Below are 17642 nucleotides of genomic sequence, written 5' to 3' on the forward strand. Positions count from 1 at the left end.
TCCTTGGAAAACAAAGAAAGCAAGAAATCAGAGGCGCAAAGGATCAATAGGATATTCATAGCTAGCTAGTGCGTTCACCGCTTCTGAACACAAGATGGACGGAAGATATACTAAAAGGGCCTAGAGTAAAAAGAGATGGATGAATTGGGTTACTTTTCAAATGTGATTTGTGTGTTTTGCGTTGTAGATACTATTTTGCAATTGTTTAGAAAGTCACTGACGACGGGAAGTCCACGGCTGCGCGGAGGAGGGCAGCGAGGCTCCGCATTGGGGAAGCTTTGGGGAATAATCTGGGGTCAAACTATGAGCATCTGGCACTGCACACGCCAAGGTTAGCATGCTTCATGCTATGCCGCCGACAGTGAGTGTGTGCTTGTGCCATGCCGTTGTTCGAATATACGAATGCGAAAGTTCCGTAAAAACACACACAGACGATCCAATTGCCCGTAGAATATAGCCACTCGCGTTTATGCCATGTAGTTTTGATGCCCTCAAACTGTGGCGACAAGTCGCTTTTAGAAGCGTTACCGGGTCTAGACCACTCCATAACGCTTGTTTTGGTAGATGAGGGAAATTATCCACAATTTCGTCTGCTAGGCTTGACACTCGACAACCAGATGATAACTCTGGTTTGTCTGTTTCCCCCACGCAGGGCAGAGCACAGGGGAACAAGGCAGCCTTGTGGCTGCGGAGCAAGTTGCAAGGACTGCTCTTCACATTGGGATGTTACTTACAACTCCACAGTGGAAAGGGGCTCTTCCTTGGACTCGTTATACTGGGCGCATGTGCCGTGGGGTTGAAGCTCACGAGAATCGAGACGAACGTGGAGAAGTTGTGGGTACAAGGTAAGTTAGACCCTCTTAAGAATTTTTCGGTCTCAATGAACGGAAATCTTTGGTTAATAACAGTGAACGATCATTTAGTGTGCAGAGAGAAAAGTTTTTGACGCGCCCTTGTGTAGGGAGTGATTGGTGTGCGAGTGTGATCGTGATGGAAAGTGATGACTGCGTTTGATATCATTCGCGTCAGTGCGGCGTTACTAAATATCACTATGCTAGACATTTTCTGTGATTCTCCGCCATTTTTACGTCTGTTCAAGCATTTACTCTAAATCTTATGTCGCCTAGCCTGTTTTGATGTGTCTCGTCGATTGAGGAATTTATAAAGCGCCCAAAGTGAGATGGCATGAACGTCTGGGGGGAAAGTTTGCTGCCTCATAGGACCAACTCGGGTTATCTCCCGATGGGCCCGGTAACGGGCGTAACAGCGGGCTGCGAGCTCCCTACTGCGCCAGCAGTGGCCCGTCGCTTCCCCGTTGGTCACATGTGGCCTACTTAATTTCGCCTCTTGGCCTTCGTGACATGGTGTCCACATTCCTTCCGCCATCTCAGTCGGCTCGTGTTTGGATGTGGTGCAGTGCTGAATTGGTGCTTGATATGTGTGGTCCATTGCTTTTGCCATTCCATTTTTTTTTTTAAATGTTCAGTTCATATTTGCCTTCCGAGATTCTTTTGACCTTTATGGTAGTTGTGTGTGTCTTTGTTTGTGTGTGGGTGTTTGTGTGTGTGTGTGCTGTTTTTAGGAGGATTTTGGGGTTGTTTTCTTTCCAGATCTCATTCATATTTGTTAATAGCATACTCCTTTACAGGAGATATGTTCTGTGTATTTATTTTGTATTTGAATATTTTTACATTATGTTTGGTTCCACTATATACTCTGACAAGAGATGTGTTTTCTGTATTTAGGTTCCTATAGTTTGAATATTGGCATTTGAACATTCAAGTGGAATGTAAGCCTTTAGCAATGAATGTAATTGACACAGAATAAGAATATATAGAAAATGTTTTGTTTCAAGATGCAATAGTTCAGTTTCTTTTAAAAAGTTTGCAGAGGATCACCTGTAGGCCTTATCAATAATTAAACTTTACCAAAAGTTAGTTTAGGCCCATTTGGTTCATACTGTGATACTACTTTGGTCCATGCAATCTTATATCAACCCAGAGTCTAAAACTTTGTACACAAGGATGGTTGCCTCAACATGTTTCATCCTCATTTGTGTAATTTACTGACTTTTAAATTAATGGTGTATGCAGTACTATTGTCTACTGGCTTCAGACTGGCTGAACTGGACACAATTTAATTTAGCTTCTGTGCTTGTATAAACTGTCAAAAGCTTAATACTCTTGAAATTTCAAAGGTATTGTAATGTTACACATGTTGTTAACCTTAAACGCATAATTTTCTATTTGCAGATGAAACAAAAACCCAACATTGGTGCTTCAAAATAGTTTTAAAATGTGAGGTAGGAATAGAAACCACCAATGTAAAAAATTTGAACCAGTATAATTGATGTTAAGTATTGTTAAATATACAAAATGTGAACAACAGTAAAATGTATCCAGACTATTAAACCGTCTACAGTTATGGTTTAATGAGAAAAATACAGATATTATCTCCTTATATTTTAGGCTTTATTGCAGAAATTTTATATGGAAGGATGTTTTGTGATACAACTGATGTACACATACAAACTGTATGTATCAAAAGTGATATCTTGAACATTTTTTCTAATCACTGCTGCCAAAGGTAAACAGGACCTTTAATAATGTATGATTATGCTATGTTTGTCATCTTTCAATTCTTTCATGTTGAAAAAAAAAGTTAATATTGATGCATAGTAAATCTTGTCATCAAAAAATTTCTCTATCAGTGAAAAATAAAGATATGTTTGAAGTTGATGATGCAGAACTGTACCTTAGAATTACCAGAATATTTCTTTTCCTGATAACAGTCGCTATCAAAAATGAAAATTCATTGACATCGACTTTTAGCAAGTGACAAATCTTTTATTTCCTGCAAAGCAAAACATCTTGCATTATTTTTTTGCAAAGTGAACATGATTTGGGGAGTCAAGAAGTGCACACTGCAGTTGGAGCTGGTATATTATGTTAAAAGTAAATGGTAGAAAAAATATTGCCAGTTCGGTCTTCATGTGACAGAAAACAACCTCTTTCTCTCTTCCAGATTTAAAAAGTGGTCTTGTGCTGAGCCACAAAAACTGGAAGGGAGGGGGGGGGGGGTGGGCAGGAGGGAGAAAGTGACAACAAAATGACCCACAGGAGCGAGCTGAATGAGGAGAATTGTTTGCTGGGTTCTAAATCAACAATTTTAGAAGGGGATAATGAAGTGGCCTCCTGCCCACCTAGACTTTCTTTTGGTCCAGCAGCCATTGGCATTCATCAGTTTATCTAGGAACTGGCTCAAGTATTGGAAGGCCCCCACACTGTTGGCTCACGAGCTAAGCCAATGGAGTAAAGGTGTAGAGAGTGAGTGGGGGATGGGGAATTACAAGGTGTTTGAAGGTATATGTGTGTGTGTGTCAAAGCAATTTCTTGTCTAGCATTGGCCCAGCTTGGCTGTTCCGCAACACGTGTTCGTTCACCAGGATCTTTGCAGGACAATTTTTTGTTACTGTGGAGAGAGAGCAAATTTGCTCTCGAAAGCAAGCAGGAAGGCCAGGAGAAAAACACAAGTTGAGCACTAGACCAGGGAGGCAGACTCTTCCACCTCCCTGACTAGACCAAAGGGGCTAGATTTGGGCTGGTGGTGGTTTTGGGAAGTGTTTGAAATGAGCTTGTATTCCCTTCATCCTCACACTCCGGCGTAAATCCCATGTTGGCATTATATTTGTTCAAGATGTTTGCCTGTGAAGGGCAGGGTAAATTTAGATTGCCACTAATGTATACAGCTTGATTTCCTGTAAGGGGCTACTGGAATTGTATTCATTCAACCTGATGGTGTTTGTTAAGACTGCATTTTGTAAGACATCAGGCACAAGCCAGCAACTTCTAAACTTGCAATTCCTCCGATTTTAGGAGCCATAGTATCGTTTTCTTTTTCTAAGTAATTTTGACCCAGAAGGTTTCCATCAAAATACACTCATCAAAATACTTGACTGCATTGGAATGAACTAGAAGCGTCTTGCATCTTCATGGTCATTTCAGAAAGGGCCTTTTTTAAAGGATAGGACTTTTTCTTATTGCCTGCAGAGAAGAGAAAAATAGATGTCCAAAAAGTTATGACCAGGTATGTTGTACATCTTTCATACCCAATCATTTTAACTAGGAAGCATTACATATGAAGCAGGAAGAACACTTACAGTGTATGATTCCTGTAATTAGGAGTGAGGCTGATGTTGTATTTGGAAGTCACATTCTGGATATTATCTTTCCTAATGAGTATCACTTTTTTCTGATAAACAAAATGTGTGTGGCATAGAATATACCAGGCTGACTCCAGGATAGCAAGTAGGCCTAATCATCATTGGCCCATTTTACAAGTCTTTCTGCACTCTGGTGTTGGAGCAAAGAGCGATTGTGCGACTTTTCCTTGAGCGGACACTGTCATTCTCTCTCATCACCGCATCACCATTGAATGAATGGAATGTGCGAATGGGCACAAAGGGCGAATGTGTGAACTGGGGACAAATTAGGAAAGGGGGGGGGGGGGAAGTGTCATTTCTTGTGTTGTTATTCTTATGGATGAGGAACATTGATTGAACTGGGACAAAGGGGTCAGATCTGAGATGAATCCCCAGGACACAGAAACACACAAGAAGTACCTCCTTCACCTCTTTCATTTTTTTTTTCACTCACCCCTGCCCCCCCCCCTTTCACAGTTTTGCAGGCATCACAAACATAGACATAGGAATGTTGGTATTAGCCGAACATTGTGGGCAGGTCTGAATGTGGGTAAATTAGTAGGCATCACATTGTGGGCTGATGTCTGGAACTGATGCATGACAGACGGATATGATAGTGGGGGGGGGGGGGAGGGATAATCTTCCCCAAACAAACTAGGATTTTGGAAGAATGATCTTCAATCATGTGGTTGCTAGAAGAAAATGTACAGAGATATCCAACACCAGCTGCATTTGTAGTGATGGCTAGATGTGTTTCTTTTTTTTTATGGTACAGGTAGCAGTTGGGGTTTTTTTTTTTCAGTACAGTAATGCCAAATCTGTAGATGTTTTCATGCCATTTGTTCTCAAGCTTCTGTTCTTACACCACAAGTTTTCCCAATTTTGAAGTGGCAAGATGGTCAGATGCAGTTTTTTATTTTATCGTTAAAGGGATGGTAGAGTTTTTGGTGGAGATGGGGCTTCATGTTTCCAACTTATTTGTGAGATTTATGAGAAACCTCTTATGAATTATGAAATAGCATGTACAATTCTAAGTACAATTCTGAGAGGAATGAACATTTTATCTGATTGAAATTGGTTTTGATATAGATGAGATATCCAGAAACAAAGAAGTCATAATAAAAGATGGCTTTTATTGCAATCACTTTGTTTTACTTTGTTTTAAATATCTCGGCCATTTCAAGACTGATTTTCATCAAATAAGCTTTGAATTCCTTCTAATATGCTCTTTAATGTTTTATAAATTATAAGTGGTTTCTAATTAGGCCCTATCTGGCAAAAAGTTAAAATCTGAATCCCCCGTGTCTATCAAAACTATACCATCCCTGTAAAGGAATTGGTACTTGTTCATTGCTGTGACATTTTGTAATATTTTTTGAAGAAGACTTTCATACATTATCAAATCAATTATAACAAAATCCCAAACTCCTCGTTTGAGCAGCTGTGATCAATATCATCCTCCATTGTTATCCACAAGTTGGAGAGAGATGGAGAGAGTGGATCGGGGAGCCATATTTATCCTTTGAAGTAAAGTAAATTCCATCACCCCAAAATAGAGTGCAAGCCCAGCCTGTGATGGGAACATAATTCTCCCCCCCCCCCTCCCTCCAATAAAAGGGAAGTTTGCCAGAAGTCTCCCACAGTGGCCTGTGTTGTTCTGTGTTCTGTGGTGGCCAGTCGAGAGTTCCCATCACCATTGGAGATTGGTTGCCATGACAACTTGAGCTCTTCCTCCACATCCCCATTTAATTGCACCATTATTAAATATCAGTGTCTTTCTGCTGAATGATAACAATTCCAGAATTTGCTTTGAACAGTTCTTTTGACTGTTGTTCCCAGTATCATAGAGCAGATAAACATGGGAATAAGGTGTCAATTTGAAGTAAGACTGTTCAGTTAGATATTTACATTACGCCCTTTATCTTTCAACATTCTAACCAAGGCTGACTTTAAAGGAGAATGAAACCTTAAAGTACTTGTTGATTGAGTGAATGGAGCAATAGTAGGAGAATACATCAGTAAAAGTTCAAAGGAAAATTGGGCAGTCCGTTCAAAAGTTATGAATTTATGAAGTTTTGGTGATGAAACTGCTGGATGAGAAGACTATGCAGATCATGATATCAGTTTATGCACTACGATATAAAGAAAATATAAACAAAGTTCGACAGATTTTCACTTTTCTTGTGTAATGAAAGAGCACCAGACTTACCACTTTCAGAATGCAGGGGGAATAATATTACCCTTGACATATTGTCAGTAACACGTCCAAGGAATGTAGGCCCTATAGTTTTCATATGAAATGATATTTTGCGGGATTTTCTTTATATGTTCTTTAAAAATGTCATAGTAGTGCAAATGTAATGTCATGATCATGATCTGCAGTAGTCTTCGTATCCATCGGTCTTGTCACCAAATGTAAAAAATTCGTAACTTTTGAATGGATTGTCCAATTTTCCTCAAATTTTCACTGATGTGTTCTACTGATAACCCTGCATTCACTCAATCCACATGTATATTTGGGGTACCCTCTATGGCTTAGCCATGCAAGGCAGTCTACTCTGTGCTATAGCATACATTACCAAATATGCATCATTGTCTTAAAAACCAACTGACCTTTTACAAAACCGCCCGCTCAGATGCTCATCTAATTTTCTGGTGAGAAAACAGTCTACAAAATTTGGGAAGAAAAACCGCAAAATGTGCCAAAAGCTGTCCTCTACTACATCCTGTGGTAGAAGTGCAGGGGCCCCCAGTGGAGAAAACAACACTGAGGAGCCCTTATAAACCGTGCTCGCAGAGAGCCACAGCAGCTGAAAATTGCATTAGGGGCTAGGATTATTGTAGCCTCCTCTCTCTCTCTCTCCTCTCTCTCTCTCTCTCTCTCTCTCTCTCTTTCTACCAGAAAGCCACTTTCCTCAGGCCCATGTTGTAAGTGAATATTACAAGTGCTCGTAGTAGTAGTAGTAGTAGTAGTAGTAGTAGTAGTAGTAGTAGTAGTAGTAGTAGTAGTAGCAGTGTGACGCCTGCTGCATGCAGAAACCCAATTTTGGAGACTGTGGAAGCCTGAGTGAAATGTCTTGTGCAAGTTGCTGTGGTCATAATAGGGACAAGAGTGGAAGGCCTCACAACATTTCTGTTGGTCCTCCTCCTCTACCAGCTTCCCTGTACTCCTAAGGGCTTTTTACACTTGTAAATTTTTGCTTAGTCCCGTACCAAAGGTGGGGCTAAGGGGGGGGGGGGCCTTAGCCCCACCATTGGTACGGGACTATCCTTAGCCCATTTTCTGTTTACACTCATTTTTGCCAAAGTGGGCTAGCCCCACCGTTAGTCCGGTACTATCTGGCCCTGCAAAATAGCAGGGTTAGCACCGCAATTGCGGTGCCAAGCAAGTGAGTGTAAACAGAACGAAAAAATAATCCGGGGCTAAGCGATGGAGACGAAGTCCGACCCCCACTGACCAATCAGAAACGAGGTAATCAATTGCTGCCGGTGCGTGCTTGTACGTGTACAGTGCACAGCGTAATCATGAATATTCATTTGGTTTGGAAAGTCCGGGGCTAAGAAATACGAGTGTAAAATGGTCAGTTTTCTCCTTACCCCGGGACAAGAGATAGTACGGGACTAATTGGCCAGTGTAAACAGCTGAAAAAATTGGTACGGCACTAACGATAGTCCTGGGTCAGAGAAAGTCCGGGGTTAAGAAACACAAGTGTAAAAAGGGCTCTAGTCCTATCTCAACCACTGTGTGCCTTTTTGGCGACTAAAGGAGAAATGTAGCCCCCTTCCTGCTGTATGCAGGGCTGCATACTAAGCCATTTTTTTCTATTGGTCCGACCTGTCTGTCGGACCAGTAGGTAGGGCCTACCCAGTTTTTTCCATGTTTTACTGGTCCATTCCTGAAAAAGTTACTGGTCCAACAGTAATTTTCACTGGTCAGGGAACGTCATACCAGTTGTGTATTGGTAGTAGCGTGATCATCTGGTGTTCTTGTCTGATGATATAGATCTCTCGTCATCAGAGATGACATCCAGTGAAGACCCTGGCATTGTGGTCATGTGATTTACTATGGCTGCAAAGAAAGTCTCCATATTTCTCCTGTTGGTGGTCAGCAGGAAGAAAGGATATTGAAAATACAAAAAGGTATTATTTGAACGTACATTGTATGATACTGTAGCTGTCTGTTTTGGCATTCAAACATCATGTTTTGTGCTTTCAAATTGTGATCAATGAGTGCTGTGATTGACACTCGAGTAGCTGGCTGAGTTTTGCTAAAAACCAGTTGACTGATCAACGTTAATTCATCCTCTCAGTCTCATAGATATTTTTCCCATTGGATATTATGTTGCATTGAACAGTGCCCGAGGCTGAGATGTGAACAAACTGAAGCAAAGCTGGTTTGTCGTTTACATATAATCAGTAGTCAATATGAATTGACAGAAATTGCCCCAGAATGCACTACACAATGCTGTTCATATCAAGAACCTCCCCCAAACATGACAGTCACCTTTGTTTCTATTCTGAATAGGAAATTTGTTCAGAGAGAGGAAGACATTTGGAAATTTTTCCCATCCTGGCCATTTTGCTTCCCTCTTTCATACTGTATTCTTCTTTTCTCTCCTCTTCCAAAGTGTTTTCTCCTATCTTTCTTTCTTGTTCTTCGCATATCCTCTCTCCCTTTCTTTTTCTTGCCATTTTTGTCATTCCCCCCACCCATCTCTTCACTTTCCCCACCCTCTCCCTCTCTTTCCGACCACTATACAACACTGTACTAAGCCAGCCTGGTTTATAAGGCCTTGCGTAGGAGCAGTTTGGCCGAAGGTCACTCGAAACTGACCAGATATGATGACCACTAGAAACAAAGGGGTGGTTGTGCAGGATATGGGCGTGCTCATTTCATTGGCGCGGAAGGTAAACACTGGACATTCACATTTCACTTTTCAGGTTTTTCCTTTTATACCCTGCCACCCAAAAGCCTCCTCTCTCTGCTTATGGTTGGGCTGCTTGAGTTAAGTTAAAGGACAAGTTCACCTTCATACACATAAGGATTCTGAGAGAATGCAACAATGTTAGTAGAACACATCAGTGAAAGTTTGAGGAAAATTGGGCAATCGATGCAAAAGTTATGAATTTTTAAAATTTTTGTGTTGGAACCGCTGGATGAGGAGACTACTACAGCTTGTGAGTCATATGCGTACAACAGTATAAAGAAAATATAAAGAAAATTCAACATATTTTCACTTTTTTCACATAACAAAAGAGCACTTGACTTTGCTCTTTCTAAAGGCAGGGGGAATAATATTACCCATAACATTTGTCGGTAACGAGTCGGGGGAATGTGAACTTTTTTCATAAGATGAAATTTTGTGAAATTCTCTTTATATTTTCTTTATATTGTTGTACGCATGTGACATCTAAGTTATTCACACACTGCAGTAGTCTTCTCATCCAGCGGTTACTGCACAAAAACTTCAAAAATTTATAACTTTTGAACGGATTGTCCGATTTTCCTCAAACTTTCAATGATGTGTTCTACTAATATTGCTACATTCTCTCAATCCTTATGTTTATGAAGGTGAACTTGTCCTTTAAAGATGTGATGACAATGAAATGTGGGTGCATTACCTAGATGCCATGTAAGACTGAAATCATCTGAAAGGGTTCCTGATGAAATATTAGTATAGCTATAAATTCATTTGTAACTGCCAGTACTTTTTCTGTTAAAAATAGCATTAAATTGCCTGTTCATCTGGTGCTACTAACTGAATTTGGAATGTTTATCATGAGATGATTGTATAATGTCGGGCAGTTTAGGTCCCGTGGACCCGGACATGAGGAAAACATTCTTGAAGCGCGACTTCCAAGAACTAGTGTGATGCTTTCCCAGTATGAACAACTGTGAATTAATCTTGGTGTAGGGGGAGAGACTTCAGTGTGACAGTACATCATCCACTCATTCCGTGGCTGCATTCAAATTGTCACATAGGTAAAGTGACTTTACTCACTCCTCCTTCCTCCTCCTCCTTCCTCCTCCTCCTCCTCCTCTTCTTCTTCCTTCCCAAATTTCCCAAGAGGCTAGGAGGGAGAAATATTGTTTGACAGGTGTAGAGAGGGGGGACCAGGGGGGCATGCTTAGAGCTGGGAGACCCCAAGTCAGGTGGGGGAGAACGGGATCAAATTAACAAATATTAGTGTCCCCACCTCCCAACAGGTTTATCCCTCTATGCCAGAGATCAGGGGGGAGAAAGCGCAGCTAGTTATAGCTCACTGCCAGCACGAGTGGGATCGCCATGGTTCGTGCAGAGTTCAGGCACTAATACTGGTGTTCTCCTCGGGAGTGCTTGAAGTTTTTCCGCGGCTGCGTGCGCGAGAGAAAGCGTAATGTGTTGGAATGTTAGGCTGTGATATAATGGCAGCATGTTTTCATCTTCTTGTATTTTGTAACCTTTGCCTTGTTATTGGCCAGTGCTTTTGGTTGTAATGCCTATGTGTTTGCCGTTTGATCATTATGGAATAATGGTCTTTTATTATGGTATTATATGTAGGCCCTACAACTGTATGTCAATGGACTAAGCTTACACATTTTTCAGCCATTTTGTTCAATGCCTAGACAGGAATAACATGCATTTGAATCTTCTGAAAGCAGATTTACAACTTACAGACAATATCAACAGGCAGAAATGGCTATATTATATGGCATTGTGTACTTCAGCTTGATATCCTATGCAGTGGTGATCCTATGTGACCACCTTGTGTCATTTCAGTGTAGGCCTATTTAACCTGATATGAACATGGCCAAAGTGTTGCTGTTCAAACAAAAGCTTTCAAATACTTTTAAATTGCATATGGTAGTTATGCTCCATTTCATTGTATGTTATGGTAACTAGGACAACATTATGGATCAAGAAAAAAAAGTGGGGTTTCCATCTGTTTAAAATCAGCATAATGGAGAAATGAAATGTTGATGATTTGCAAGTGTGCACTCGAGGTCACTGGCTGGAGTGATACGCTTCCGAGACAAGTTTGAATGAGTGAAAAATACAAATGTGCAATCGTGGAAGGCTTCTGCCTTGAAACTCATGAGTTTATGAGCTACTGCACTTGTGAGTTGGGTATGCTCTATGGCAGCCATGACACTTGGAGGCAGCAGAAGCTTGGTGGGTCTTCGATACTGAGTAAAATGTCAGGCATCCAGAATATTGCAATCATGATGGAGAAATTAAGGGTGGCTGCACCCATTTGCTGGCGTCTAATTGTCCAATTTTGTCTTGCCCTGGATCGGGAGTCTACCTTCTCGAGTTCCGTCACAAAAGCCACCTGATTAGAAGTAACGGTCCTGCCGGTGCAGCCATTCAAACCCATTCGGCATTCTCGTCCCATTCACAAAAGCCCCCGTGCCATATATATCCACTCCAAGAAAGGAAAATTGCAGTTACTCTGCTATAAAAATTTTGTAAAGAATTCTTGAGGAAAGTGAGCGTGGTGTTGTCAGGGGGCATGTGAGAAATCAGAACTGCAGTTGGTGCCCCACTCGGAAAGGCAACCCCCTCCCCTGCCCAACCCCTTCCATATACCCCTTCCAGCATCAATAGTACTGCTTTTGAAAGAAAAGACTTGAATTATAACTTCTGTTTACTGCCATGGATTGATGATACAAGCTATGTGCTTGCCACCTTTCTTCAGAGCAATTAGCATTCCTGAACAATTTGTGTGTTTGTGTGATTGTCCTTGTGCTTCAAGTTTTCTCCTATGTAGTTAGAAAGGAATGACTCGTCAGAGTAGAAATGAGGATGCTCAACTCTCGTTTGTGACCATTCTTTACCTTTCTTCTTTATCTTGGTCTGAGATCATAATCTGTACTTTCATCTTTCTTCACATTATCTCAGTCCAAAGATATTTCTGCTTTTGACTCCCTGGTCCATCTCTGCTTTTGACTCCCTGGTCCATCTCTGCTTTTGTTTGTTTTGTTCTTTTATAGTAATCATTAAACATTAATTTCTCATCCCTCCCCCCCCCCCCCTGCACTTGAAAACTGTCATGAAGGATTTGTGATTGTTTATTTCATTCAAGTACAACTTGCTCTGTTTGTAGGTGAATGCCCCTAAATGGGTATGATATCATATCAGTGGCTGGTATTCATTCCTTGGTGGTATCGGTCCTAGGACTGAACCTGTCACTGTGTTTTGTGCATAGTGGTCATTGAACCTGGCGGACAGCAACTTGACAGCCACTTGAGTGTGGCTGCAGGGAGCGAAAGTGTTGAAGCTGCTCTCAAGAGGACTCACTTGCGAGGATTTTAGGGCAGCGATAAACTCTTCTCTCAAGTTCTAAGTCTGTCTTGGACCATCCTGTGGCCAAAGCCACTTATCCCTGTAGCCTCTTTTGGGTCTTGGTATCATCCCCCTCCTCCTTACTTCCCTCCCCCCCCCCCCCCACCCTCTATGATCTTAGAACCCACCACTGGGGTCCCCGCTGCTGCTCCTGCTCATCAGTTCATTATGTCCCTTTTCATCTGTTTCTTCTTTCTTTCTTTTTTTTTTCCACTTGTGAAGAATCTGTGGGGTCAATGCCCGTGTAGGTAGGTTACCTCTCAGTGAGAGTCCAGTATTGTATAGGGCTATGCTACAGCTGCAGCACTCGCCAATCAGAATGAGATTTCTTGCATGGAAATTGTGGAATGACTTATTGACAATCCTATGAAATTTGCTGTCTTTTAAGTTCAACATTGAAGTCATGGTATTTTTTCCTGGTTTGAAATTTACCTGCTAATTTCTGATATGCTTGTCCCACATGCCCATATCTGTTTTTAATTTTTTTGCGTAGTGGTCCTCAGATTTATTTATTTATTTTTTTTAAATCATTGTTGATGACGTGGAAGTTCAAAAGACTGACAAACATGTGAATATTTTTGTTGCATCATTGTATTACAATCATTGTAATACTGTTTTATGGATGGAAACGTATAGGTATAAGATTCCATGCATCACTTCAAAGGAAGAAATAGATAGAGCAAAATATTCTGTCTGGCAAGGTCTTATTTAAGACACAAGTTTCCTTGACCTCCCTGCACGTTTATTACAACAAGGTGACAAGATGAAAGGGTCGGGAGCCCCAAATCGACCAGCTAAATTGGTCTCTGCGTTATTGTCTACCTTCTCTGTAAACAGTGACACTTCTTCACTACATGTTAGTAGACTCACTTGCACAAACTAACTTCATTTTGGTAGGGATATAGCTGTTCTGTGTATAGGTGGAGGCATAAACCCCTGTGATATAGCTTTGGACCCATTGGAGCACTCAAACAAACACCACCTTCACCGGGGCCATTCAGAAATTTGGTGCTAGGGTGTGAAGGAGGACAAGGAACATCCCCCTGTGTGGTGGTCCTGTCATTACAGGGGATCATCGTGAGTCTGTTGTGAGGCCCGATTGTTAATCTCATTCCAGCGGCGGGGAAACTCCCATTGTTCGCACACTGAGGCGTAGCGACAAAGCCCCCACATTTGAAAGCAATGGGTGGAGAAGAAAGGGGGAAAGTGAAAAGGGGGACTATACAACTACAACAACAACAAAAAAGAGGAAGGAAAAAGAAAGAGTGAATGATGAAGGAAATCACTGAAATGGTGAGATTCAGTATACAGGAAAGAAGACAGCAATGGTGTGGCCTTCAAAATATATTGGTGCCCATGCTCACTAATATTATTATGAAGAACTTGTTACGAGTTTGACTGCTTCCATGAAAAGCAATGAGTGGGACTGATGCACTGCCCAAAGAGAAAAATCTTATCGTGTCAGTGTTGGTATACAATCATAAAGCAATATCGAAGGGGTTGGGTGGGTGATTTTTTTTTGTATTCGATTGCAGTCATGCTATCTTGGTGTTGATACTTTTAAAACATTAGGCCTATAATGGGTAGGCTACTGGATCTTGAGTGTGATATTCTGAACAATACCAGGGCTCTTATCAAGATTTGAAAGAATTCCTAAGCTGGTAAAACAAATGGAAAATTCCAAGTTGGCATGAATACAGAGCTCATCTGTATCAACATCTCAATCAATCAATTCTGCATGTTCTGCTTTTGAACTTTACCAAGATGGCTTAATATGTTTGGATGTAATATAACCCCATCACACTTGTTGCTTTAGATAAAGCATTTATGACCATCTCCCCTCGTCTGCCCTTGCCTGCGGCAGTGCTGAATTAGGTATTATTTTGCTGATGAACTGATGTCTACCTGTAGCCCTGATGTATGTGCCCTGTCTCTTCGTTATCAGCGCTCCCATCTGGGGGTAACCAGCATAGCAGCATCATTCGCTGCATTCCCACTGGGTCCCCGCATCATGAGGGAAAGTCCTGCGGCGCTGGACTTTCCCTTCCAAAAGCATAGGCTTCGTTCATCTAACTCCTGAAAACAGAATCACACTTCAAAACATGATTCGAATGGCATTTGCGAACATGGTTTGAAATACGATTCTCGAGGTGCTGCCCTTATCTAACCATCTTACACTGTAACTGCGATTTGAATGTTTTCATTGGGTAGTTTTGTGCCATTAGACCCAGGAAGTACTGTGGTGGTCAACTGTGTACCACCACACATGCCTTCATCATTTACGCACAAACAATTCATAGAAAACACAAATGACGCACGCTGTTTACCGTAACTGGAACTGCTGGAAGTTGACCGAGGCAGCTCGGAGATGTTAACGTGTTTCAAAACAGAATTGCATTTATCGACTCGCAGAAAGGCAATCATGGTCTCAAACACGTTTCAACTTACCCTTTGAATGGCATTTCAAATCGGTATTTCTAGGCGCATTTGAAAATTCATTTAATATTATGATTCTACCTCAGAAAATATTTAGATAAACACACCAATAGTGTGGACGGTCAGTCACAAATAAAGTATATAATTAGATCTCCGTTGACAACATGTTTTTTGTTGTTTGATATTGTTGTGTTGTTGCATTGTTGTTCGTGCCTTTTTTGTCATCTTTTTAACCATCAAGGACAAAAATGAAGGAGCCAAATCTGTGTGCTTTTGTGATGGAGTGGGTAGGAGATCTTTGTAGGGATAGAAGATCCCAATGCTTGCTGGCTCCTGTTAGTATGGTGTGGTACTTTCAACGCATTCTCCTCGGGCCTGGCAAACCATCCAACCATCCATCCATGCATCTTATCCCCTCTCCCGATATGTTCTATCTGTCATCGCCACGGCGATGCTTGATGGTTCACGGCTTGTGTTGTGTGGTCTTCGCTCTCCCCCTCTCTCTCTTTCTCTTGTGCAGGGTGCAGTGTGTGTGGGAAGAAAAGTTCAAGGGTGGCGTGAGGGTGGGCAAAGGGGGAGGGGGAGGGGGAGGGAGAAAAAAATGGACCAGATAATATCAGTAGTCTCTAGTTGCTAGACATCCCAAACCTACATGTATCACTGGTGCGTGTACTTCCGTCATCTAGAGAAGATTGAATTGCGCATAATTTCAGTTTGCACATATGAGCGTGAATATTACAGATTGTATAATGACTTACTGGTGCGTTTTGTTTGTAATTGGGTTGACTTGTTTTGTGCACATAATGTTGTGTTGTTTGTGTAGCACCGTGCCAACTCGTTTGTTTATTACTGGGTATAGTTTCTAGTATTTCTGGTAAACCAAGCTTTACCATGACTACAATCTGTAAGTTAAAGGGTGTGTACAGTTCTGGTCGAGGTGAGGATATAGCTTTTAACGTTTTGCGAGATATTCAGAAATCACTCTATGAAATGTCAAAGAGCATGCAATTCTAAGGGGTATCAAAAGTTTATTTGATGAAAATCAGTTTTGAAATGGCTGAGATACCCAAAAACAAGGTGAAACAAAGAGACTCTAATAAAAGGTGTGGCCTGTAGTCTTTTATCATTATCACCTTTTTGGATATCTCAGCCGTTTGAAAACCAATTTTCACCAAATAAATGTTGAATCCTTCTTAGAATTACATGCTCTTTCATATTTCATAAGAAGTTTCTCATTATCTCACTTAGGAATGTAAAAAACATGAATCCCAACTCAACCAGAACTGTACAGCCCCTTTAACCTTCAGAGCACATAGAGAAACTCCCCCAGTTTTTCATAGACCTACAGCAGAGCTGCCAAGTCTCCCTGATTCTGCAGGAGTCTCCCTAAAAAATGTCAAAATCTGTTCATGTCTAAAGAAGAGAATATCAAAATCTCCCTGATTTTGGAATTATTTCTATCCATTGAAATGCATGTAACACACAAATATCTCCCATATTGCTGTGTGGAATCTCCCTGATTTGGATGTGGGAATTTGGCAGACCTGCTACAGTAGCATTTCATTTACCTGCTCCCTCCAGTTAAGTTTCTTCTAAGGCAGAAAAATCCACTTTTTTGTTGCTTGGTAGGGCAAGCCTCTGGCAAGCTTTGTGGGTTTTATAGGCAACTTTTTGTGAACAAAGCATGCATAGAATTTGAATAAATTTATTTACTGAAGCTATCTATTGCTTGCTGTGGTTGAACCAGGCAATAGCTACAGCTATACCTCTCTGCATACCACTGAGTTATGTAGGTGGCATTCTAAAACTTTTATGGTGGAAGTCAATTCAGTTTTAGCAGTTGTGTTGTGGTGCCTTGATGTTTCCACTTGGAGCTGAGAGAGGGTACAAAGCTTTCACCTTCAACCAACTTTTTGTTCAAGTTTGCTGCAAACAAAAAATATCTCTGAGACAGAAGGGGAAAGAAGATTATATTTTCAGAATACTCTCCTTTGGCTTGGGGAAGGACCTGTTGTTTACGTATACTATGGTAAAAATGCATGTTATACAGTAATGCCAGTGTTAGTCGCTATCTTCAGATGATGTAGAATGCATAACATTCCAGTCGCTTGTTTTTTAGGTCTCCCAGAATTTGTGCAATTTTGTGTTCCATGCACTTTAGTAGGGCAAATGGTATTGAGCCATTTTGGGTACATATTCTCTCTTTGTGCGTATTTCCATTCATACAACCCGTTTGTCAATACAAAAGTTTGGCATGATTGTGAGTATAATGTCAGTAAAAGGATATTCTATGGTAAGATTTTAATGTAAATTTTATTGTTGAACTTGACCATTTCCCTAAAATGTAAAAAAAAAAGATGTTAGATGTAAACAGGATGTACAACTTGTATGCCACACATGAATGGAAGATGAAGGAGTCATTCATATGAATGATGTAATAGGGTACTTTTCCACCACAATTTGACTTGTTCCTCAGAGAGGTAATTGTACATCTGTGCCTGCCTGTAGCCCTCCCTTGCCCCTGCACCATGTAGGCCTACCTGGCTGATGTTTTTGCAAAGTCCTCTCTCAGTTGGCCTGTGATAACAATGCCTGGAGCTTTGTGTACAGAACCATTTGACTACTGACTTAGCTGACTTTCTCCTTCTTCTCTTCTTCTTTTTTTTTTCTACCATGGC

At 41.1% G+C, this 17642-nt stretch overlaps 1 protein-coding gene across 1 annotated transcript in view; it reads left to right on the top strand.

Annotated features, from left to right (window-relative positions):
• The window catches only part of LOC139717437 (protein patched homolog 1-like), a 76574-nt gene that overhangs the window by 1950 nt on the left and 56982 nt on the right, over positions 1–17642 (top strand). The window contains exon 3 of the mRNA XM_071628934.1: positions 653–845. Coding sequence (XP_071485035.1) covers positions 653–845 — 193 coding nt within the window. The remainder of the gene's footprint in view (positions 1–652; positions 846–17642) is intronic.

Source organism: Diadema antillarum, unplaced genomic scaffold (genome assembly GCF_040938485.1).
Source record: "Diadema antillarum isolate AM-2024a unplaced genomic scaffold, OU_Dant_1.0 scf00000075, whole genome shotgun sequence".
Lineage (NCBI taxonomy): Eukaryota > Metazoa > Echinodermata > Echinoidea > Diadematoida > Diadematidae > Diadema > Diadema antillarum.